We start from the raw sequence: 25927 nt of genomic DNA, 5'->3' as shown, positions 1-25927 counted from the left end.
GTGGTGTGTTTTTACACAGTGTTGTCCTTCCTTGATTGCCACCTTCTTCTAAATTGGTCCCTATCTTAATGGAGCTTATAGTTTAATGGGGTTGGGAAAAGAGATACTCAGTAAAAATCGAACAATATAGAATGGCATTTGGGGAAGTATTAGGAAGCCGTATTATAGGATGCTACACATGGATAGAAGACAGTATCTAATCTAATCTAAAGACTCTGAAAAGTTCCACCTGAGAAACTGACTTTTCAGCGGAGACCTGAAGAATTAGTGGGAATTAACTAGGAAGCTGGGTATTTGAGAAAGGAGGTTTTGTTTAGAGGCTAGAGAGAACACCTTGTCCTTAGCACCTGTGGTAAGGAAGAACAGTCAGGAAATACAAAGGAGGTCTGTGTGACTGGAGGCTAGTGAGCGAGAGGGAGAGGCATCAACTGTGGTGCAAAAGAGGTAAGCAGAGACCTTGCCCTTCACGGTGAAGTTTTTGTCCTTTATCCAAAAAGCAGTGAGGAGTCATTTGACAGCTTTTGAAGATGTGAGTATGGAGTGTAATTACATGATCAGATTAATGTTTGAAAATGGTGACTTTGGCTGTTTTGTGGAGAAAACATTGTGGGGTACAAGGGAGAAATTAATGGAATGACAAGGCTGTGTGTGTATGCACCTTAGACTGGGAGTCCAGGACAGCAATGATGTTGATCTGCCATTAGTACTGGGGATGGAAAGGGCCTAAAGGAAGATTTCTTTTGGAGCTTTATTGAAAAATGGGTTTGACATTTTTAACATTTGGAATATGAGAGGGGCCAGAAGGTGGGGGAGAGAGAGGGAGAGGTGTGTCAAGAATGATTCCTAGACTTCTCTTTTGAGTCAGGTTTGGGTAATAGTTTTATTGAAGTTTTAGGGGATGCTCAAGAGGAGTAAGTTTGGAGGGAAAGATTGAGACCTCTTTTAAAGGTCCTTTCTCTATGGATTATTTTTCTTTACCTCAGAATTTCCTACCCCCATAAGATTCTGCTCAGAATTGCCCTCCTGTGAAATCACTCTGCTGGTCTTCCCCCCTCATCTTCAGGAGAGCAGTAAATTGTGCTCTAGTATTACGTGACCTCTCTTCATATTTCTCTCTATTTTATAATTATTCTGTACTTGACTATTTCCCTCAGCAGACTGTTACTCCTTTGGCAGGGAAGTATCTCGTTTGGGGCTCTTGGAACATGGATCAATATTTCCTTAAGTGTTTTCCATTGAGTTTTGTATTTATGGACTTCCTTTATCTTAAATCCGTGTAATGCTGGAGAAGCTTAATATTTCTTTACTGCAGAACTGTTCAAAGCCTTTTATTTTCTAATGTGAGTTGGAAACTCTGGGAAGGGAATAAAGTATGCAGTATTTTCCTAAATTATTTAGTATCTCCTCCTGACCCAGTTTGGTCTTATGATCATCTCATGTCACTAGTGTGGAGAGTAAAAGGTGGGAATACAAACATTCTGTAGGAAATGCTGACCTGGACATGAATTTGATACTAAGTCTGTCTCTTTGTAGCTAAACTGGGAAGAGCTGAACAAAAAATTCTATAGATACCCCCACATTTGGCCCTTTTATTTATTAACTCATAATATGAAAACAGTGCCTTTCTTGCACCACTTGGGTTGTTCATAAAGTAAACACAGTTATATTAGCAACTCTTTTTTTTGTAAAAGAAATGTTTAGTATTTTTCTCAGGTTGTTAATATTCTGTTTCATAGCGAGTTGTCTGTTGTGGTACAAAACTTAGGTTTCAGGGAGATATAGACAGGATAGACTAAATGTGGAAGAGATTTTTTTTCTTGTTCTTTGAAAAATATGAATTTATTTTAGAAGGACATTTTTCTTTTCTTTTTTTCAAAGGTTAGAGTTCTCAAGATAGTTCATTCCATTTGAACCTAATGAAAAGTTTCACCAGGAACTGACAGATTCAAACAGGAAATGTATTTGTTTTTAAACTTAGATTTTATTTTGTAATGCCAAGTGGCATTATTATGTTATACTTATTAACAGAACCTAACTTCTGATATATTCCTTATAGTCACATGGAGTGGGTAGATGCCTTGGCTCTACAAAATTTACTTGACTATGGAGTTAATAGTGAAAATAATTCTGTAGTCTATTTATTTTGAGTGATATAAAATACAGCTTAGATTAATAGGGTTAAGATATCCTTACCATATTTATATCTTTATTCCCACATCTTAATTTATATGTGTTCATTTAATTGCTTTGCCCTATATTATTGCACAAGTTTGTTTTCAAATTGAAATAGCTTGGGATGACAGGGAAACCTTGATCTTTAGTTCTGCTATTAGATGAGAAGTTATTAGCCTCCATCATCAGTTTAATATTCCCTTAGCTATCAAGGCCACTCTTTATAACCTCTGAGGTCACTACCAAAAATAGATAAAAATCTGTGAACAAATATTATATTTTCTTTTTATTTTAACAAGTAACTGCATAAAAGAAAAATAACTGCCAAATATATTCTTAGCAGCTGTGATGGTGACCATAGGAGTAAAGTGTAATGATTTTTTAGCAAGGAAAACAGCTGCAATTTTGATGCTTCTTCCTTAGTATCAATCTAGTATTCTCCATGCTTTATATCCTTACACAAAAATAATGATTTAAACTTTTCTACATGGGTACTCTTCAGTTGTATATTCTATTGGAAAAGCAAACAGCTCAGGACACACTTGCACTTTGGGCTTCTAATAAAGCATTGTGTAGAAAATCATTCTAATTATAGAAACTCCTACATTGATTTCAGGTCGATCTTCTCTCTTTCCCTTTGAAGACGCCTTTTTGGATGACAGCCATGGTGATCAGGCCTTGTCATCTGGCTTAAGTTCTCCTACTCGATGTCAAAATGGGGAACGAGTGGAACGCTACTCCAGAAAGGTGTTTGTTGGAGGCCTTCCCCCTGATATTGATGAAGGTACGTTGTATACAGACTTTATAAAGGCTGAGTTATGTCATCTGACCCTGACTCTTTTCTTCAGGTCAGTTTTTGGTCATTTGTATCTTAAATGTGTTGGAGGTGAGAATGTTTGATAAATGAGGAAGTAATAGATTACATACTTCAGGGTCTGTTGTTCATATGTGGCAATGCAGCCATCCCCCAACAGCTTCCACTTCCTACTTAATAATTTGGGCTATATATTAAAATAATAATGAGAATCAGTACTTATGACAGTCCTACTTTAAGTCCATCATTGTGCTGAGTATTTCATAAGTAAATATATCTTATGTCCATTTTATAGATGAGAAAACTGAGAATCCAAGAGAAATAATTTGTCCAGGATTATGTAGGTGTAGTTAAAAGGGTGTGGTTAAAACTTAAAATAAGTCTGAGTAAGGAGCTTTTGTTCATGTCCATCATACCATCATATTTATTTATTTATTTTTATATATATATATATATACATATATATATATATATATATATATATATGAAAAGCATGTTTCCCTTTACCTTTTATAAGAGTGAAGACAGATTAGCATTTTTCTTAATAATAGTTTTGAGATACTACCAGCTCAAAAGAAAAATAATTTTTCATTTATGCCTAAACCAGTGAAAATATTTATTTTATCACATAATATGTTGTAAATAAATGTTTGTTAAATGTACAAATGAAATGAAATTATGACATAGCTAACTTAAAGGAGAAAAACAACTCTAGTTCTAATAGGCTTCAGCTCTGTTATAAAAGAGTTATTACAACAGATTTGTTTTGCAAGCATTATTCTAGCTATGATTCTTCTGTAATTTATCATGATTTCCTTTTTTTCATAATTAGAGAAAAATCTCTAAAAATAGTTTTATTTTAGACTTACTGCATTAAAGTTGTACAGATCTAGAGACTCATTTTCCTCCAAAATGTTTTCACATCTGTGTTAATAGCGTCTGTCAATTAAATTTCCTTTAAGATAAATTTTTATCATGACTAAGAAATTGGCAACCTAAACCTTAGGAGGAACCAGGTTACAACCTTCTGCTCTGAGTCAGATATCTGAAGAAGAAGATAAACTTGAGCTTGAACATACTTTATAAACAACCAGAGATATGAAAAATTGTGCTCTATATGTGTAAAAACAAATGCAATTCATTCTGCTGTCATTTATTTTTAAAAATCAATTAAAAATTTTTTAAAAAATAAAATAAAATATATAGTATGCAGGTATTAGAGAAAAAAAAGAAATGTTAAATGGCTTTTAACATTTTCTTATTACCAAATAGTTACCTACTTATTGCCCCGATCTTCATCAAAAGATTCATATTTATTTCTAATATAATACTAGAGAATCCATACAAATGAAAGTATATATTAAATATTTTCTGTACCTTTGCCTTTTTTCGAAAAACAAAAAACATTCCTATTTTTAGATTCTTCTTTTTACTTGACAGAGGAGTTACCTTAGCTAATACTGGATTTTTTCCTTTTGAGTTCTTTATATCAAATTTATTGGCAGTAGAAGGTAGTGAATTATGGTTAGAAACACACTTTACATGGTAAAAAGTGAATAACCAAATATTTACTCAAGCAGTGGTATTTCACTTAGTAGGTTTGACTTCTTTAAAAATGCTTTAGAAAGTAACTCTCAAAACTTTTTTTTTTTTTTTTAATAAAAAGACGTGTTTTGGGCTACTCTGATTGTAATTCTTCTTTTTTTTTTTCTTTCTCTTTTGCTAACATTCCTTCTTTATTTTGTAGATGAGATCACTGCCAGTTTTCGCAGGTTTGGACCTCTCGTGGTAGACTGGCCTCACAAAGCAGAAAGCAAGTCATATTTTCCTCCTAAAGGTAATGCACTTAAATGTCCCCACTGTCAACCTCTTACAGAGGGAGTCTGATAGTTTAGGGTAAGGCAGCCTTTTAACTCTTGAAATAGCCTTTTTTTTTTTTTTCCTAATTAGGAAAAATTACATCGATTATCTTTTTGTGTCTCCCACTTGAAAACTCTTCCCCCAGGAGTACACTGATTGTTTCATGGCCCTATTTTATTGAAAGTGAGATTCTGTGAATCTGTTGTGAATGAGCTTTCTGCTAACTTTTCATTATTTTGATAGTAAAGATTTAGGATTTTGAGTAATATCAGCAATGGTAGAGGAAAAGATTGTTAAGATCAAATTTTTTTGTGTCTCACAGTCCTATGGTTTTATAAATCTTACAGACTCCAAACTTGAAAACCTAGTGGCTGAAGAATGGCATTGAATGAAATTATCTTCATTCATGTCTCTATCTTAAGTGACTTATCCTGTTCTATGGGTGGAAGATGAACTAGCAAAAGATTCTTCACATGATCTTTCTTCCCTTGTTTGGGGTAGGCTCTTTTGATAATTGATGAGGGGTGAAAATACATTGCTTTGTCTGTTCATGGTTTATAATTTCTGTAGAAATTAGGGAACTTTTTTGGTGATAGTCACTCTGAGCATGCTCTTACATTTATAAAGAAGAGTATTTGGAGTTAAAGAGAAAGTTTTCTTCTGGGTGGTGTTCTGTAGATCTGTTTGAGTGATACCTTTCATTTCTAAAATGTGGCTTTTTGTTTGTATTATCATATAACATTACTCACCACAAGAAGGTGGCATCAAAATACTATCCTTCCTATACCTTGTATAGGAATCAAATTAGAGCTTAACTGAATAAAGGCAACAGATTACACATTTGAGCCTGGGCTACTTAGTGATACTCGGTTTCAAATAAAGTGAAAAATAAAAGGGCTGGGAATGTAGCTTATGATAGACAGCTTGCCTAACATGTATGAGGTCCTGGAGTAGATCCCCAATCCCACAAAAAAAATAAAAATAAAAAATGAAGATAATCTGTTTTATGTCCTAATGGTAAACCCAAGTTTCTTTGGAACAGCTTGATCCAATGTAATAGCCGCACATAGCTAATGAGCACTTGAAATGTGCCTGTTTGAATTGAGATATGGTATAAGTCATAAAATGTACAATGTAGGGCTGGGTTTGTGGCTCAGAGGTAGAGTGTTCGCCTAGCATCGTGAAGCACTGGGCTGAATCCTCAGCACTACATAAAAATAAAATAAAGATGTTGTGTCCACCTATAACTAAAAAATAAATGTTTAAAAATACATATATATACACAACAGACTTCAAACATTTTGTTTTTTAAAATGTAAAAGATCTCATTACTAATTTTGTTTATGTGTTAACATAATTTTTGATATATTGGATTAAAACATTAAAATTAGCTTTGCCCATTTCTTTTTATCTCTAAGTATATATTCTGGAAAATTTAAAATTACATATGTGATTCATATTTCTTTTAGACAGCTTCCTCTAGAACAAGGATAAATAACTACCTGTTTTGTATGGCCTGTGAACTAAGGATTAATTAATTAATTAATTCATTCATTCATTTATTTGGTAATATTAGGGATTGAACCTAGGGCATTATGAACTAAGCCACATCCCTAGACCTTTTTATTTTGATTTGAGATGGAGTCTCACTATATATCCCAGGCTGGCCTCAAACTCAAATTAGAGTTTAACTGAAGAAAGGCAACAGATCACACATTTGAGCCTCCCCAGTTGGTAGTATTATAAGCCTTGTGTCACTGCACCCCACTTGGTTTTTACATTCTTTAAAGGATTACACATGGTCCTTAGATCTCCTTACAGAAAAAAGTTTGTTGATTCCCTCTCTAAAATGGCCCATGGAATTGCTAAGTTAGCTTCTGAGACATTCAGTGACAAAGGAGGCAATTTATTTCAGAGGAAGTCAATACATCTGTAGACCTAATTAAATGTTTTTCATCTATTGTGTCACATGCTTGCCTGCAATCTTTACCCATCGGTTGGTGCAGTTTTATGAAGAGGAACAGACCAAGTCATCATTGTGACATTTGTCTCTGGGTATTTAAAAGACGATCAGATACTCTTTTCCAAACTAAATATGTTTGCCTCTCTCACTCATACCTTATATCTAATGGCTTCTGGATCACCATTCTTACCTACCTTCTCTGTTTATATGTCAAATTCACAACATCTTAAATTTGTCATAGAGCATTGAAAAGAGAATGTTAGAGTTGTTCTGAGTGATGCAGAATTTAGCAGCTCTACAACTTCCATAGTTTTTTTTTTTTTTTTTTGTGGTTCTGGGGATTGAACCCAGGGCCTTGTGCATGCAAGGCAAGCACTCTACCAACTGAGCTATATCCAAGCCCACAATCTCCATAGTTTTTGATACCACTCCTGTATCATGGTATAATAGTATAGAACTATAGTACTTTAGTGCTGGTGTGCTCATTTTATAGCTGAGATTGTGCTGAGATGGACAGTTGAAAGCCAGACCAAGAAGAGAATATAATTTCCTGATCCTCTAAGACCAGATTGCCTTTCTGGTGATTGAGGTCAGGGAAGAGAATTAATTACTAGACTATTGGCTCCTATTGTGTTTTACTCTCAGCTAATGTCTGAAAGTTGACCTATTTGGGGAGAACCTAAAGATATTTGGTATTATTCCAAGACTGAAGTAACTTTGGCAGTTCTTTCCCATGGTTTATAATGTTGTGAACATGTAAGTTGTTCACTTTAAACTGTTAAGTGCCTTCCTACTGATGCCTCCTCTTGCTCATTGTATTTTTCTTTAGGTTACAAAGACCTAGGTTGGCCATAAAGTACAGTTTGGTTGTGTGTTTTAGGTGTATGTGTAAGTAGAGAAGAAAACATGAGCCATCCACTATTGACCCCTTTGGGCTTTTTCTCAGAAAGCATATGTCTAATGAAAAAGACAAGAACATACATTCATCCAGCAGGTTTACTTATATCAGTTTGAAGTAGGGTTTGCAATACCATGACCATTTTTCAGTGGATTATGAGATGGTTAAAATCCATGTGGCAAAACAGGGGTCAGTTGCATCAACTCTTCCCTTAAATGTTGTTGAGCTAACAGAGTAGGACATGGAACAGACTGGTGCTCCATGCAGCACAGTGGGCAGAGGTATTTGAGGATACGCAGAGCCCTCTGAATTCAGTTTGCCTGTAGATAACAGGCAAATGCTTGGTACCTCCCCAGAGCACCACTGAGAAGATGGAAAGTGTAGAAGTCAGCATGTTTGTCTTTATGATATGGTCCCAGACCTTACAAATTTATATTCCTGGTGGAGGTAAGCAGTTAATGAAATAGTCACAAAAATGAACATGATTTCAGGCTGTGGCAAGTTCCTTAAAGGGAAAATAAAAAGCACAGTAAGGAGTCAAAAGAGAGGGGATACCATGTAGATTGGGAATATGGAGAGTAGCTTCTCAAGAAAATGGCATTTAAGCGGACCTGAAATTGAGGGGTTAGTTATAAAGTACAGGGAAACACATTCCCAGCAGAAACTATTATATGGGAAAGACTGAGTCTGAAAAAGGCCTTAGTCCCGTAAAGAGAGAAGTGTGGGTGGAATGTTGTGAGGTAGGAGAACATGATACAAAAGGAGGGCCTTGAAGAGGTAAGATTTATTTGTTGGAGTTTCCCCTAAATTGATCTAGTCTGCCAGAGAGTAAATATGAAGGTATTCATGTGGCATTTATTTTAGGAGTAAAGAAAATAGAGTCAAGTCAAATAGAAATATCAGTTTAAAATACTTTTAAAGAACTAGTTGTAAAATTGAAACAAAATGTTTTCTGTATTTAGTTCTGAATGATGAGAAGAAATCTAACTATCGTCATAACAGTAAGGAAAAGTTTCCTGAGATGATGTTCACATAGTTTCTTGTAGTTATGGAATACGAGAGTTGAAATTATGAGTCCTAGAAGGAGAGGTTCTCCTGAAGGTTAGGGCATGAACCAAATCCCACCCTGTACTTGATTCTTACAGCATAATCATTGATGTCATTATATTTATAATAGCTTCGGGATGAAGAGTTTGAAGGTAGTTATTGAAAAGGGCTGGTGGGAGAACAAAATAAGTGTAAACAGAGGGCTAGGGTCCTGGTAAAAATGATCATGCGATGTTGGGAATATCAGTTAAATATTTGTTGTGCATCAGTCTATGTTTGGTCTTGTAAGGAATCTAGAGAAGATACTACTCTTTTTTTTTTTTTTTTTGGTACTGGGGATTGAACCCAGGGGAGTTCTGCCACTGAGCTACATCCCCAGTCCTTTTTAACTTTTATTCTTATTTTATGTTTTAAATTTTTTTTGGTACTGGGGATTGAACCCAGGGTTACTTAACCACTGAGCCACATCCCTAGCCCTTTTTATATTTTATTTAGAAACAGTGTCTTGCTGAGTTGCTTAGGGCCTAAGTTGCTGAAATTGACTTTGAACTCATGATCCTCCTGCCTCAGCCTTCCAAGACACTGGGATTATAGGTGTGTGCCACCACACCTGACCCTTATTTTTTATTTTTGAGACAGGATCTTGCTAAGTTACTTACGGCCTCACTAAATTTCTAAGTTAAACCTTGAATTGGCAATCCCCACCTCAGCTTCCATATGCTGGGGATTATAGGCATATGCCACAAATCTGATTAAAAGAATCTATTCTTTTTTTTGTGTGTGTGGGATAACTGGGATTTGAACTCAGGGACACTTTACCATTGAGCTATACCCCAAGCTTTTTTTATTTTTTACTTTTGAGACAGGACCTAAGTTGCTTAGGGCTTCTCTAAATTGCCAAGGCTGGCCTTCAACTTGTGACCCTTCTGCCTCCGCCTCCTGATTTGCTGGGATTACAGGAATGTACCACCACACCCAGCTAAGATACTATTCTTGATTTGAAAAGGCTACAGTTTCCTAAAGGAATCTTAAAAATACAAATGTGAAACATTAAATAATGGTAAAGAACATGGATTCTGGAGCCACACTTGCTGGGCTCCTCCATTTAGTAGTTCTATGGCCATAAGTAAGTTGTTCAACCTTTCTGGGCCTTAGTTTCATCTCCTGCAAAAAAAAGATAATAATAGGACCTGCTTCATAAGGTTGTGATGAGGATTAAAATGAATAAATTCCTATTCAGTGCTTAAAACAGTTCTGGCAGCTAAGTGCAATGGCCCGTGCCTGTAATTCCAGCTTTTCAGGAGGGTAAGATAGGAAGATCACAAGTTCACGGACAGCTTGGGCAGCTTCGTAAGGCCCTGTCTCAAAATAAAAAAATAAAAAGAGCTGGGGATGTAGCTTGGTGGTAGAGTGTTCCTGGGTTCAATCCCTAGTACCAAAAACAAAACAAAGCAACAAACAGAAAAGATCCTGCATATGGTAGTTTGAATAATGTTATTTTTATTAAATCAACCTTACAGTCAATGACAAGTGAGCAAAAAATACTCTAGGCTGGGCTGGGGATGTTGCTCAGTGGTAGAGTGCTTGTTTAACATGTGCTGAAGTCCTGGGTTCCATCCCCAGCACGACCAAAAATAAATTTTAAATGGAATTCTAGGCATTCAGAAAAGAAACAGTTGACTACGGGCTGTGTAAAACTTGATCTTTGAAGGTAGGTGGGAAAAGAATAGGCAGAAAGTGCAAGGGGGGTGGAATTATAATTTTTAGGCTGGCTGGTGTTTACAGATAGCTTGCAGTGGGCCAGGCAGTGGGTCACTATTTTCTGTGCTTAATCTCATTTAATTTTCCCAATTCCACAAGGTAGGTGCTATTATTATTATCATTTTATAAAGGTAGAAATAGGATTAAAAGAGGGTAGTTTGTCCAAGGTCATGGGAGGACTAGAATTTGAGCCCAAACAGGCTGACCTCAGTGCCCAAAGTTCTTAATTGCATTGTACTAGTCTTATTTAGGAATAAGAATAGCCCAGAGATAGACATGTTCAAGACAGTCTTTAATTAAGTTTGGGTTATGTGGGAATCTGACTGCCAGGCCTAAGACTTGATCTGAGTAACCAGTGATCAAGCATACAAACTCTGGAATAAACTTCCTGAGCTGAATTCTGTTCTATATCTTGCCACCGTTGTATCCTTAGGCCAATTCTTAATCTTCCCAAATCTCTATTTTTTCATTTCAAAAAAGGGGGGCAAAATAATGGTGTCTACATGGGATTTGTTATGAGAGTAAATAAGAAATTACACATAGAATAGAGGTCTCACTAAAGGCATTTATTTTTTGAGCAAGGAAGAGGTTGAGTTTTTATGTATGGTTTTATTTTTTAAGACTGGGTCTGTTGGAAAGACCACTTAGGAGATTTCTGTAATTAAGCTTACAAGAAGTTATAAGGAATATGAAGACCTGGGATACTAGCCGTAAGATACTACTAGATGGTGGGGAGGAAGGGACCTTTGGCTCTTAGTGGTAGAGTAGATCATGATGGTGGCAGATTCGATGGTAGGGTCTTGCTAAATTCCTCCCACAGAATGGGAGATTTGTGACATTGTTGAGTATAGGATAGCCAAAAGAGAAATGTAGAGATGGTTTGATATAAAGTTTGATATATCCTCACATCTGATCTGAGAGGAGATACCTAATAGGCAGTTGGAATTAGGTGTTTGGGAGCAGAGACTGGGGTTGAAGGTCATATTTGTCCAGAGTTATCTTTATAAAGAAAAGGGATAAGTAAATTAAAAACATAATAAGTAAATTTTATTAGTAAATAGGAGGAAGAAGAGGATATGGCAGTGAAGGTGTGGGTGAATGAAAGCTTGGAAGTATGTTCACGGTAAACTAAGGAAAGAAAATTCAAGAAAGAATAGTCAGCACCAGAGTATATGGCAGAGTTTTGAGAAGATTATGGATTAGACATCAATAAGGTCCTCTTATCAAATACCTGATCCCAGTCATTCATTGTTATCCTAATTCTAGACTTTAATATAAAGAAGTAATAGAACCAGAACAAAGCAATGTTCTGCCTCCCCAGCAGAACCAACCCTCATCATTTTTCTGTTTCCTTCCCATCTTTATTCATACATCTTTGTGGGGTGGGTTGTAATAGCAGAGATGCAATTTTGTATTCATTTTTTCCTCTCCTCTGCCCTTTTTCTTTTTGGTATGAGGTATTGAACCCCAAGGGGATCTTAACCACTGAGCGACACCCCCAGCCCCTTGTTTTATTTTATTATTTTTTTAAATTTTGAGATAGGGCCTTGCTAAGTTGCTGAGGTTGGCCTCAAACTTGCAATCCTCTTGTCTCAGCCTCCCAAGTTGCTGGGATTACACTCATGCTGCCATGCCTGGCTCTCCCCTCAAGTTTCTATAATTTTCACAGACTGCCTAATCTGTTGGTATACCCTAATTTATTAGCTTGTTGGTCATTTAGGCTATTAGAAATAATGTTTATATATACTCTTGTCTATGGACTTTTCTTTCAGTTTATTTTTTTAGGCTAAATTAGAAGCTAAGTTAACTAGAATTATAAGAGATGAGAATCTTAATGACTCCAGATTTGATGCCACATGGCTTCCCAAAGCAGTGTCTTTATGAAGTTTATGCTAATTTGGATATCTGCAGCAAGTTTCTTTGCTTAGTTCATAGTCAGATAAGTGGAACATTGCAGCTGCAAGCTTAACTTTTTGCTTCTGTGTTTGATATATAATGGGATCCCTGCAGAAACTTGGTACCACACTAGTATGAATCTTGTATCTGAACATTTAAATCTTTCTTTCTCAGGTCTTACCTATTGAATTTTGGATGTTTTTGAGCATCATTGCCTATCAGTTTCTCTCTTCACCTACTTTGGTCACACTGATTTTTTTTAATATTCCTTGAATAGAACAATTAAGGTCTCTCAGAATAGTAGTACTTCTTCTTCTGAAACTCTCATCCCTGAGATTTCTGAATAGAGTGCTCCATTGCCTCACTTAGACCTCTGCACAAATATCACCTTAACAGAAAAGTCCTTCATGACTTCTTTATAGCAGCCCTCTACCCTTTTCCCTCTTACTCTCATTTTATTTTGTTTTTGTTTTTACCTTTATCTTATATTTCTTTAAAGTACTTGTCATGGCCTGAAAAATTACATGCATTTTTCTGTTTTCTAGACCAGATGTAAGTTTTATGAGTATAAGGTGTTTTTAACATGTAGTTCAGTACATTCCTGGCCCAGTGGCTCTCAGATATTTGCTAAATGAATGAGTTGTAGTTTGCAAATGATGAGTTCATTATTTGCTCAGAACATGAAACCAACCAAATTTTAGAATTGAAAAGTTCCTTAAAAGTCATCTTTTTTTTTTTCTTCAGTGCTGGGGATTGAACTCAGGGTCACTCTACCAGTAAGCTGTATCCCCAGTCCTTCTAATTTGTTTTTTTTTTTTTTTAATTTTGAGACAGGGTCTTGCTAAATTGTTGAGATTGGCCTCAAACTTGCAATCCTCCTGCCTCAGCCTCCTGAGTCACTGAAATTGTAGATGTGTGCCACAGCACCTGGCTTAAAGATCATCTTATTCTAGCCAATCTTTATTTAAAACTGAGATTCAAAGGGAAATATCTTTTCATAAGTATAAACAGCTTTTACTAGAAAGACTTGAATCTGGCAGACCAATAGTTTATACTATTTATCTGGTAAATAATAAAGGAAGTGATATTTTTTTGCTTATGTGTATTGTTAATGAAAAAGGAAGACAGATTTAAGCCATGTATCTGATAAATTCTACTGTTACTTACAAGACTAGATTTTATATAAAAATCAGCAACATAAGCTATATGACCCCAGGTATGTTTCCACAGCTTTTTATTTTTTATTTTATTTTATTTTGGTACCAGAGATTGAACTCAGGGGCACTCAACCACTGAGCCACATCCCCAGCCCTATTTTGTATTTTATTTAGAGACAGAGTTGCTTAGTGTCTAGCTTTTGCTGAGGCTGCCTTTGAACTCGTGATCCTTCTGCCTGAGCCTCCTGAGCCACTGGGATTACAGATACAGGTGTGTGTGCCACTGTACCTGGCTGTTTTCACAGCTTTTTAAAAACCAAAGTGGCCCTTGTCTTTTTCCTTAGTCCTTGTATTCTGTTTGTCACACTCACATAAGTAGAATGTTTACAAAGAGATGGGTTAAGCTGGGTTTATAAGTCTGAGCTGCTCTTTAGCTGTAGGTTAATCATAAGATTCTGCCTCTTGGGTGATATCACACCATTTCTGGATCTGGATGATTTGCTTTGTAGTTGAGTTCTTGAACTGCAGGAATCAGAAGTTCTCTTGTACTATATCAACTCAGGGGTGTGGTTGTGAGCGATGAAGGAAGCTTAAGAACAGGAGCTGTAATAGAATCCCAGGTGTCATGGAGGTTGTGTTAGGGAGTGACAGGCTTCAGGGATTTGAAGAGTGGAAGCTACTAATTTTTCTTTGCTAATTATCAAGACTTGATCAGATTGTTTTCATATTTCTAGTTGAATTCCAGAGAGAGGAAATCTCATTGGTCTCGTTCATATTTTAATGCTTAGCTATAAAATAGGTCACCTAATGATAGAACCCTGGATTCTTTGCTTAATAAAAGAAAAGCTTAGTTCTGTTTCCTTGACATGGGGCTATCAATGCGACAGCTAGGAAGATAAGTTGGGCATGACAAACTTGATAACAGATATGTTTAGTATAACCTCCCTCCCTTCCCTCATTGGCTCTTAGAAGAATGTCCTATGTCCTCAGTTTGCTGTCACAGAGCTACAAAAACATATCTATCTGCTCTGAACCTTCTAACCTTGGTTCTGTGCTATGCAGCTGCTCCTTATATTGCTATAGTCTAACTTCTCATGGGGGAACAGAGAATGTGGGGCCAGGGACAGAAGCTGGCAACTCCTGGGCAGGGAGCACAGCTGCACTACCACTGTTGGCAGAGGCCTCTGGGCACAGGCAAGGATAACAGCCAACTGCAGATGTTGGACAGGAGATTGGCCATGTGGCTCTGAAACTGTCTTCAGAAGTCAGTGAGGCTGGCAGTGGAATGGAGGAAGCTGTCATTTTCAGCTTCTTTGGGCAGCGAGTATTAGTGTTGGCAGCCCAGGCTTACAGGGTCCAGGTGCACAGCTATGCGTGCAGGAATTGTCACAGGCATGCAGCTTTATGCAAGAGTGACCCAGACCTTGCATGCTGATGATCCCCTTTCACTTTAGTTAAGTATGTACTACTGAGTGGCTGTTTCAGCTGTTGATCATGTATTTTCTCTGCACTGGCCAGTCTGGCTTGTCTGCCTGTCTTTGTGACCAAGCATGCAGTTCTGTAAGTTTATATAATACCAACATGGTTTGTGAACCTGGCATAAGGCAGGCCACGTGGGATTCAGATTGACTTTGAGCCAACTGCTTAAGAAATCCTGTTTGAGGGACAAGAAAAAGGACTTTACTTTAAATGTGCAATAACAGGTCATTTGTAGCTTTGTAATCTGGCTTTGGAAAGGAAAGTTTTCAAATTTTACATTTTTTCCCCCTTGTAGTATTATTTGAATGGAAATAAGTCAGTGTTATTTTAGGCCCAGATTCCAAGTTTTTCCACCTTCTGAGTTACGTAAAATGATCAGTTGGGAAGCCAAGGATTTTAGTATGTACTTAACCTTTTGTAGTTTGTAATCTTTTAAGTAATTTTCCTTTTTTTTTTCTTTTTAAATACAGGTCCTGGAGTTTAGTGCTCGCACTTTTTGGCAAATTATGAATTAAAAATATTTTAATAGTTTACTTCGTTATAGTTTTTGTTCCAAGGAAGGATTTTCTTATAAAAATATGGAAGCTGCACTGCATAGTAGCAAGGGTGGGTTCTTTGTCTTGTTCTGTTTTGACAGATGGAGCAGCATCTATTTTTGCTTTTAAAAATCTGAGCACACACTTCATTTAAACTTACTAAACATCCATGTTTTTTAGTGTTGTATTGAAGATGAACTTTAAAATTAGTTTTAGGGACTGTACAGAAAGGAGAAGGCATTGGGAATATACAGGCCACAAGGACAAAGCTTGAGCAGCTACATAAGTAACAGAAACAGTTTATACAAAGTTACAGCAGTGTATATTATGCTGTACCCAGACAGAGGTGCCAAGAAGGGGTGGATGCTTGTGAAGTTCAGAGAAGCCATAACTACTCCTGATGAGGACTTTCTTTGGAAAGGGTAGATTTCAGAAACTGAAATGAAAAGTGTAAATTTGGCAGGGTTAGATAGAGAGGATGTTTTAGCTATGGTTAGGACTTGCTGGGAGAAATTTTATAGAATAAGGTTATAAGCAAATGTGACCAAGAAAGGTGTTAATTGAAAGAGTCAGAAATGGGAAGGATTTGATGAAAGTTTATGAAAGCTGAGAGCAGACCTGAGTTGTCTTTTAAGATGGAATGGATGACTTTAGTCTTGATAAGAAGAAACTGTGGCACAGAGAAAACTCACTGCAGCATCAACAACTGATCAGAGGAATGTTAAAGTCCAGGGAAGAGAAGAAATTAGACTATCAAAGCTCAGGCAGTGTATGAGCAGGCCATAATGAAGTTTCATCTATCTATAGGGGGTGTCTGCTGGATTAAGACAGAATTCCCCAGTCTTTTGAAGCCAAATGAAGGAGAGTAACAAGCAGTGGGATAACAAGTTTGTGGATGCAAACATTGGCACCAATAGTTACTTGCTAAGTGACATTGAGCAAATAGTTTAATCTCTGAACCTCAGTTTACTCATCTGAGTTGATTCTTCGCATTAGGTTATTCAGAGGATTATGTGAGACTGTGCACATAAGCAACAGCACAGTATTAGGCTATTAGTGTTAAAAAAAAAAAGTTAACATCCTTCCCCCTGATGAAAATGTAATGCTCAGTAATAATAAAATTGTCCAACTAGTTTGACGAGTTCCCTCCCACGCCCCCAGTCTGGTCTTAGTTTTCTTTGGTCAGGCACTTGTTAGAACTGACTGTGACTAGAATTGATAGATTGGCAGACTTTACAAAGATCTCTTTATATAGGGAATGTGTGATTATGTAAACAGAATAGATTTTAAGCCCAAATGCTCCAGGTCACTGCCCTGGACTGCAGAAACTTCACTAAGAACACAGGAAGTAGATCGCCGATTTTCATCTCTGAGGTACTTCTATTTAGCCAGCTTGTTTTCTTGTTCATTCCCAACTATCCCCATCCCTGCTCACTAAGCAGCAAGCCCACAAAGAAGTAGTTATTGGTGTAATAGAAAACACAAATCAGGTTAGAACTGAAATGGTAGAGTCTTAGCCCTATTTAGTAAATACAGTAAAAGAAGTGTTTATTCTAACTCCAAGGGGAATATTTAGGAATCCATAGATGATATTCTATCTGCAGAGTCATTTACATTTTAACTTAAGCTAATTTCTTCTATGGGAATGCTTTCTCCATGTTTTAACCCATGTATATCACTAAGGTCTGGCCAATATGCAAGCACCTACAAACTTTCTTAATTTCTTCATCTGTATCTTTCTTACTGAAAGTAATTTCTCTGTGAAGTTCAAATTATTTTTTTTTTCAAAGTTGGGAATTGAACCCAGGACCTCCAGCATACTAGGCAAGTGCTTTACCACTGAGCTATATCCCCAGCCCTGAAAGACTTTTAAAAGTATGTTTTTAAAAAAAATAATTTCTAGGCCAGGTACAGTGGCACCTGCCTGTAATTCCAGCTACTCAGGACACTGGGGCAGGAGAATTGGAAGTTTGAGGCCAGCCTCAGCTATTTATCAAGGCCCTAAGCAACTTAGCGAGACCCTGATTCAAAAAAAAGTCTGGGGATATAGCTAAGTAATAAAGTGGACCTGGGTTCAATCCCCAGTACCCCAACTGCAAAATAAGAAAGAAAAATAGAGCAATTTATCCATGTCTTATTTACTGAAAGTAAATTATTTACTGAAAATAATCTTACTGTGAAGTTAACTTTTTTTTTTTTTTTTTTTGTGGTGCTAGGGATTGAACCCAGGGCCTTGTGCATATGAGGCAAGCACTCTACCAACTGAGCGAAGTTAACTTTTTTTTAATAAATATTTTATTAATTGTTGATGGATCTTTATTTATTTATATGTGGTGCTGAGGATCAAACCCAGTGCCTCACATGTGATCGGCAAGTGCTCTACCACTGAGCCACAACCCCAGTCCCTATGAAGTTAACTTTTAAAAAATAATTCTTAGGTGGCACACACCTGTAACCCCAGCTTCTCAGGGGATTGAGGCAGGAAGATTGTAAATTTGAAGCCAGCCTCAGCCATTTAGCAAGATTCTCAGCAACTTAGATCCTGTCTTGAAATAAAAAATAAAAAGGACTGGGGAGGAAGCCTAGTGATAGAGCACCCATAGGTTTAATCCTCAGTATCCCCTCTAACAACAACAACAATAATAATAATTGGTAAGATTTTTAATGCATTATTTCTCTATGTACTTATTCCTCATAAACTTCTTGTACTAGCATGTATATTATATACCTTGATAACAAGGATTTGTTCCTGTCAGTTTTTTCCCTGCAGTGCCTTGGGCACATAATGAGAGTTAATACATCTTACAGAACAAATGTTCTCATCCAAGAGGAAAATGAGTAAGAGAACTAGTTTATAGACTATGGTGCTCTCCAGGCATCAGGCAGGGGATTGGTGAGCTGATTATTTACTCCTAGTTCTAGGTGCTAACCCATGACTTTATTCAGTGCTCTCCAAGTGAGCCAGTCCTTGGGCCTTTCCATGCCATGGCCTGTTCTTTTCCTGAACTTGGAATACTCTTACTTCCTGGAAAGTAATCATCCCCCAGCTTAGGGGCAAGATTTGGCTTTTGCACTATGACTTTCCCTGATATTTGGATAAATCTACTCCATTTGTTTCTTACTTGTGCTCCGTAGGACATACCCCTAACCATAATACTTTTCATGTTATTAGTCATTTATTTACAGGCTGAATTTTTCCAGGACAGGGTTTTTCATTGGCTTGTTTATCTTTGTAGCTTCAGTGCCTAGCATCCTGCCTCATACTTCCTAAATATTTTTGGTTCTTTTGAATTGAATCCAAAGACAAGTCTCCTGAGGCAAACCAGGTAAATCCTCTGACCTGAAAGCCAAGGTCAAAAAGAATGTTTAGAACAGAGTGTGCCAAAAAAGTCTGAACTCAGGCAGTGCTAGCTGGGGAGATGTCCTTCAGACCTCTCTAGGAAGGTCATTGGTAATTAGGGAGCCTGGACTTTGTGAGAGGAGAGAGCTCTCTGCCTGTCCAGGCCAGCCATGGACCTTTCCTTCAAGGGCTGGTCTGTCTTACTCAGAAACCAGTCACCCCTTGGTCTGTTGCCATTTTATTAATGCAGCCAGGGAACAGCCCCATAAGTTGGAATTGTTTTCCCATTTGTAGTTGTTACTTGAAACATAAATCACCAATAGCATTTGTTAACTTTAAGTCTTTTTTTTTAATCAAACACCTTTTTATATAGTGAGGAAGTATATTACCTTCTTCTCCTGAAAAATCTTGCAGTTTTATCAAATTTTTTCACTAATTTTTACTTTGATGAATTCTAGACCTACAAAGAAGTTGTAAAAATAGTGTAATGAATACCTATATAGAGAGTCTTCTTCCAGATTTACCAGTTGTTAGCATTTTCCATATTTACTTTCTCTTTATTTTTTTTCTCAGTGACCCATTTAAGAGTATGTTGTAAATGTCAAGATCCCTCACTCTTTAGCATGTCTTGTGAGAACAAAAACTATCTAGATTGCTCCAGTAATGTCTTTTAGCCCTGTTTAAAAAAAAAAAGAAAGAAACCAAGATCCAAAGTCTAGACTTGGCAGTTAGTTACTTGTTGTATCTTTTAAATTTTTAATTTGGACAGATCCCTCAGCTTTTTGACTTTTATATCATTTGAAGAATGCATGCCAGTTGCTTTATAGAATATCCTTTCATCTGGAATTGTCTGATTGTCTCCTCACATTGAGATTCAGGTCAAACAATGTTAGCAGAAGATCAGGATGCACTGAAGACACAGTGCAGGAGTCACCTGGTGTCAGCTGGCCTTTTATTGGTGATATTAAATTTGATCATTTAGTTAAGGTGGTGTCTGCCACATTCTTGATTGTAAAAGTATCGTTTTTCTTTCTTTGTAAATGTTGATTTTTCTGTGAAGTGATACTTTAAGATTATATGAATATCTTGTTTTCTCCCCTTAAATCCACCTTTTTTTCTTTTTCCTTTTTATTGGTGTATTATAATTATACATGGCAGTATGATTCATTGTTATATATTCATATGTGCACACAATATAACAGTATAATTTGGTCAATTTCATTCCCTAGTACTGCCCCTTTTCCTTTCCTCCTCACCACCCAGTGGTTTTGGAATCCATTTAAGATTCTCGGGCTGGGGATACTATGGGTCAGTGGCTGAGTACATGCTTAGCATGTGCAAGGCCCTGGGATCTGCTCTTTAACTTCCTGAAGAGCCTTCATTTTATTTATTTATTTATTTGTTTATTTATTGATTTAGTTGTAGTTGGACACAAAACCTTTATTTCACTCATTTATTTTTTATGTGGTTCTGAGGATCGAACCCAGGGTCTCACACGTGTGAGACACAACCCCAGCCCTAGCCTTCATTTTAAATGCATGATTTAAGAATTGAAAATCAACAATCAACTTTGCTCAATATAACTTTGATTGACCTAAATACAACTACATGGGGCTGGGGTTGTGATTCAGTGGTAGACTGCTCAATTGGCACATGTGAGGCACTGGGTTTGATCCTCAGCACCACGAAAATAAATAAATGTACTGTGTCCATCTACAACTAAAAAAAAAAAAAGTTTTTAAATAAATAAATAAATAAACTAAATGAAGCCTCCCCTAGTTATTTTGAAATTCATGATTTCAAGTCTACATTATATAGTTTTTGTGGATTTTGGAGCTGTTAACTCTAAATAGGACTTAAATTATAGGACTAAAGCATAGGTGACTTACTCTAACACTGTCAAATGGTCACTGTCACAAGAACATTTTAAAGGCAAGTCCTTTTTTATTAGTGACATAAAAATTTTTATCTAGCCATTTTTTAGGTGAGACAGTATAAGTTAATGGATATGAGTGAGGGCTCTGGATCCTGACCTAGGGCACTCCACCACTGAGCCATATCCCTGGCCCTATTTTGTATCTTATGTAGAGACAGGTTCTCACTGAGTTGCTAATCACTTACTTTTGCTGAGGTTGTATTTGAACTTGGGATCCTTTTGCCTCAGCCTTCCAACCCTCTGGGATTACAGGTGTGTGCCACTGTGCCTGGCTGACCTAGGTTTTAACTCCAGATTCAATCCCTGGATTTTAATCAGGGTCCCTTAACCTCTTAGAGCTCGAATTTCTTCATCTATAAAATGATAATAACAACTATATTTACCTCATATTGTTATTGTGAGGGTGAAATGAGCTCACACATATAATATGTGTATTAGCAAAGTGCCTGGAACAGGGCTGGGGATATAGCTCAGTTGGTAGAGTGCTTGCCTCACATGCACAAGGCCCTGGGTTCAATTCCCAACACCACAAAAAAAAAAAAAAAAGCCTGGAACATTGTGAGCACTTAGTAAAGTTGTTGGTGATTGTTATTTTTACTATGGATTAAATATTTTGAAAAATTATGTATTTAAGAACTGAGGAAGCTTTTCTTTTTTTAAAGGCAGCCAAGAACATTTTGGAGGTTGTTATTCTTAATGTGTTCCCAGGTATTAAGAGAAAAAAATTTTAATTAAGTTTACCCTTCAAAAATGTGGCCAAGTAAAATGGAATTATCCTAATTAAGTTTTTTTCCCCAACTTTCCTGTGCCTTTTTCCCCCAAGAAAATTGTACTCGTCAATCATTCTCATCCTAAAGTCCCTTGCTGTTCTACCCTTCTTCCTCCAACCTATTTGGTACCAGTGAGAAAATAAGGAATTTCCTTCCATCCATTCTACTTGTCAACCCAGGGTCATGATACTGACAGTGGGCAAGAATTCCTCCTGTTCCCTCTAAAGCCATGTCTCCTCCCATAGACTGTTCCTGGGCTAAGGGCCTCCCACAGCTCACCACATTTCTGAAGCCCCCACACACTCCTCAGGTCACTATTTCTGAAAATGGAGGAGTTTTATAATCCTATTATCTGTTCCTGGCTCAGAGTTACAAGGGAGATCTGAGGGAGTTGACAAGTTTTGGGTCAAGTGTTCTATTTTGTTTTTTTTTTTTTTTTTAATTTTTTATTGTGGGTTGTTCAAAACATTACAAATTTCTTGACATATCATATTCCACACTTTGATTCTAGTGGGTTATGATGCCTTCCAAACTAATAGAACAACCTGCCATCAATAGAATGATTAGAGAAGCTGTATTTATAGGTATAATCAGCAAATAATACTACCCCTGACAGTTCTCTCTTGGTAGAAATGGCTAGGAATATGTGAAAGTAGATATTCAGTCACCTTATTGTTTGTTTATGGTAATATTCAGCATATCTTCAGAATCTTTAATTAGGACTTTTCTTCAGTATCTAGGTTACTTCCCTTTACTCACCAAACACTTATAGAGGGAAAATAGAAAGTGCACATCATTAGTTTAATTCTAATTTTTATAATGAGACCATATGAAATAACCCAATTTTAATTTTATATATCATACAAATAATTGAAAGTGCTGAAAATGAAAAATCAACACTTGCAGGACCCCCTAGTTCATAAAGCACCTTTACATATATTATCTTACAACCTACATTTCTGTAAAATAATCAGGACAAATACTTAGTTTCTTCATTTTATAGAGAAAAGAGCCTGAATCTCAAAAATGTTAAATTAATATTCAAGATCATGGTACTTGAGATTAAACTCAGGGCCTCATGCATGCTAGGCAAGTGCTGTATCATTGACCTAAATCCCCGTTTCTTTTCTTTTCTTTTGTTTTGTTTTATTTTATGACAGGGTCTTACTAAATTGCCCATGCTGACTCTGAAGTTGAAATCCTCCTCCTCAGCCTCCCAAGCAGTTGGGATTACAGGCATGTGCCCTCATACCCAGCTTCAAGTTCATGGTACTTTCATTTACTAGATGACTTCAAACAAGACACTTGATTCCCAGTGCAGTTTTCTAAACTGTAATAAAACAATTAAAATAGTGTCTACTTCATAGGGTGTGTGTGAAGATGAAGTGAGTTAATACATACAAGGCATTTAGGTCAGTGCCTGGTGTAAACATTCAATAAATGTTAGCTGTTACTATCATACAGCTAGTAAATGTTAGGACTTGTAGCTAAATCCAGCCCTCCTGACTCCTGATCCAGGACTCTTCTTGGATCAGGAGTACCGTGTGGAATTTACACTTTAGTAAATCATTGATTTAATTTCTACCTTACATTGACCTTGTTATTCTTGAGGATATCCTTTTGTCCATTATTTACTTTGACCTTATATTTACTTGTCAAGATCTAAGGGGGGGCTGGGGATGTGGCTCAAGCAGTAACGCGCTCGCCTGGCATGCATGCGGTCCGGGTTCGATCCTCAGCACCACATACAAACAAAGATGTTGTGTCTGCCGAAAACTAAAAAAGAATAAATAAATATTTTTTAAAAAAAAGATCTAAGGGGAAATGGGTTTGAAGAATTCTTTCTTCCTGAGTTTAAAAAATTCTATAATGTCTCTTGTCATCAGGATATGCTTGACCATGAGGTATCAAGCATTTTAGTTAGGCAAGGTTTTCGTGGATGGCTTATGGGTATTCTGGTAAATTTTATTTTGGTGGGAAAAAAAGTGGAAGGAAATTGTTAGATTACAGCTCAGAGGGGTGTTCAGACACATCCTTTATCTGTAGTCCTAACAGATATTATCAATATAGAGACTTTGGAAAAGATGAATTGTTTTGACACAAAATTATTTGTTGTAAAATAACCATCCTGAAGAAATTGGTAAACTGTGATGGACTGTTACCTGGGAAAGGTGAAAAAGGTTTTTATATGTCTTTTCTCTTGGTATTAATATTTGTAACAGGCTTTTACTTGTGAATCATAGTTGTTTTTACTTGTCTACTGCTAGTGTAGACATCTATGGCTATGATATAGGTCTATGTGAAAATCTGCTTGCTTTTGTGGTAACTACTTAGGTGCTATGGAGAGACAACTTCCCTTTCTCTGATGCTCAAGGGTGACTCAAAACTGGAGTTGATGTGGGAGATAGCAGAGAGGGTGAGCAGTGGTGTGGAAGAAAGGTGCTGTCAGCTGGAGACCTTCCAGAGGCAAGGAACTGGAGAAAGCCCCAACTCACTGAGTACTGTACTACTCAGATACACTCCCTTCTCCTTATTATGTTTTATTTTGAGGTAGGGTCCTGCTAAGTTGCCAAGGTTGGCCTGGAACTTGCAGTCCTCCTGCCTCAACCTCCCCAGTTGCTGGGTTTATAAGCATGTGTTGCCATGCTTGGCTTCCAGGCCTTTTTGATATGACTGTGCATAATGTACAAACAAATGGGCTCCTCTCCAAGGGTAAGATGCTCAGTATACTTCCTTATGACCTTTGTGGAAGTTCTGTACCAGAATTTAGCCTGGTAAGATAGGAGGTTTAAGGGGACTTTCCAGACCTCCTTTTTGTAATATTTGCATTTTTTTAACTGACTCATTTCTAATATTCTCTAGACATGTAGAATTAATGTTCTTACACTAAATTAAGACACTGAATTTCTAATAAAGTCCCCAGGACTTGTTGATAGTTTGATACTGTTTGCAAAAGAGAGGAGAAAGAAATGATGTATTATCTTTTCTACTTTTTCAGTTAGGTTTTATTTTTCCTGCCTAGTCACCTACTGAATCTTTTGACCCAGCTAGCCTGGGAACAAAGTCCAGAAAACAGCTCTAAGTCCTAACTCTAGAAAGCCTCTTTCTTGTAGCTGCCAGCCCACCCATTCAGCTAGGTGCATTCGCCTGTGTGCTGGCTTTTGCCTGTTACAATGGCCACTTCCTGGTGTTTTGTGAAGTAGCTCATCTTTTTCCTGCTGTGCTTACCTGAATACTCTCTATGTGGATGAAGGTTTGAAGAAAAGTCTAAATAAAAGAACAGCAATTACCACTGCTGCTGTCATTATGTGACAATTTTATTACCTACCGGGACACAAGAGGACTTTGATTTATAGCCAGTTGATTGTGAATTAAAAATCTTTGTATGATGTATAAGAATCTTCTGTATATAGGGGTTCTTGTCCTTCTCCACCAGTTACATTGTTCCAACACACAAAGCACCAGAAAACAGTATTGGTGATGATTTTCTTTGAGGTCAGTAGCAGGACTGGGAATTGGGGTGACAGCTGAGAGATTTAGCAAAGCTATTAGGGTTGTAAAGAGGATGAATAGTTGAGTAATCAGGCTTAGACTTGCTCATGATGGGCCTTTGCTCAGCTGCCATTCATGAATGCCATTGTGGCAACAAGTGTCAGAGTTGGCCCCCTGAACATCTGTTGTTCTCTTTGAAGTCTTTGCCGATTCTCCTAAATCAGAGTCCTCACTCCTCAGGGCTCCTGTGGCACTGCCTCCGGCCCACCCCACTTTTCTCCCTCAGCTTTGTAGTTATAGTTTTGTTCAAATGTCTGCTTATTCTGCTCCATAAGTCTCTTGACTTCAGGAATCTGGTCTCACTCATTTCAGTGTTCTCATAATGCATAGACCGTGTCCCACTTGTAATAATTAATCAATAAATCTTACTGAATTAAACTATCAATAGGTTGACTATAGTTCACAATGAGTTGTTTATTTTTATTGGTGTTGGGGATTAAATCAGGGCTTCTCACATTTAGGCAGTGTGCTCTATCACCAAGTAATACCCTCAGCCCTATATATTTTCTAAAGAACTAGGATAGAGAAGTTTAAAGCTTCCCAACACAAAGAAGTGATAACTGTTTTAAGGAGAGGAAAATGCTAATTACCTGTATTTGATCATTATACATTATACATATGTATCAGCTTATGACACTATGCCCCTAAATATGTACAATTACTGTGTGCAATAAAGGATACAGTTTTAAAAACTGATTGTGTCCAGGGAAATCCTGCAATTAATGTTCATGTTTATAGATAATATA

The 25927-nt window shown here is 36.9% G+C and overlaps 1 protein-coding gene across 8 annotated transcripts in view; it reads left to right on the top strand.

The window, feature by feature from the left end:
• Cpeb3 (cytoplasmic polyadenylation element binding protein 3) overlaps nt 1–25927 on the top strand; it is a 206331-nt gene that overhangs the window by 108060 nt on the left and 72344 nt on the right. For all 8 annotated transcript variants that reach the window (XM_058581085.1, XM_058581082.1, XM_058581084.1 and 5 more), the window contains 2 exons: nt 2789–2956; nt 4734–4823. In XM_058581085.1, coding sequence (XP_058437068.1) covers nt 2789–2956; nt 4734–4823 — 258 coding nt within the window. The remainder of the gene's footprint in view (nt 1–2788; nt 2957–4733; nt 4824–25927) is intronic.

The sequence above is a fragment of the Marmota monax genome, unplaced genomic scaffold (genome assembly GCF_021218885.2).
Source record: "Marmota monax isolate L192 unplaced genomic scaffold, Marmota_monax_Labrador192_F-V1.1 WCK01_AAM20220418_F8-fsc00004, whole genome shotgun sequence".
NCBI classification, from domain to species: Eukaryota; Metazoa; Chordata; class Mammalia; order Rodentia; family Sciuridae; genus Marmota; species Marmota monax.
The sequence above is the reverse complement of the archived record's forward strand: the minus strand, read 5'-3'. Positions and strand labels throughout refer to the sequence as shown.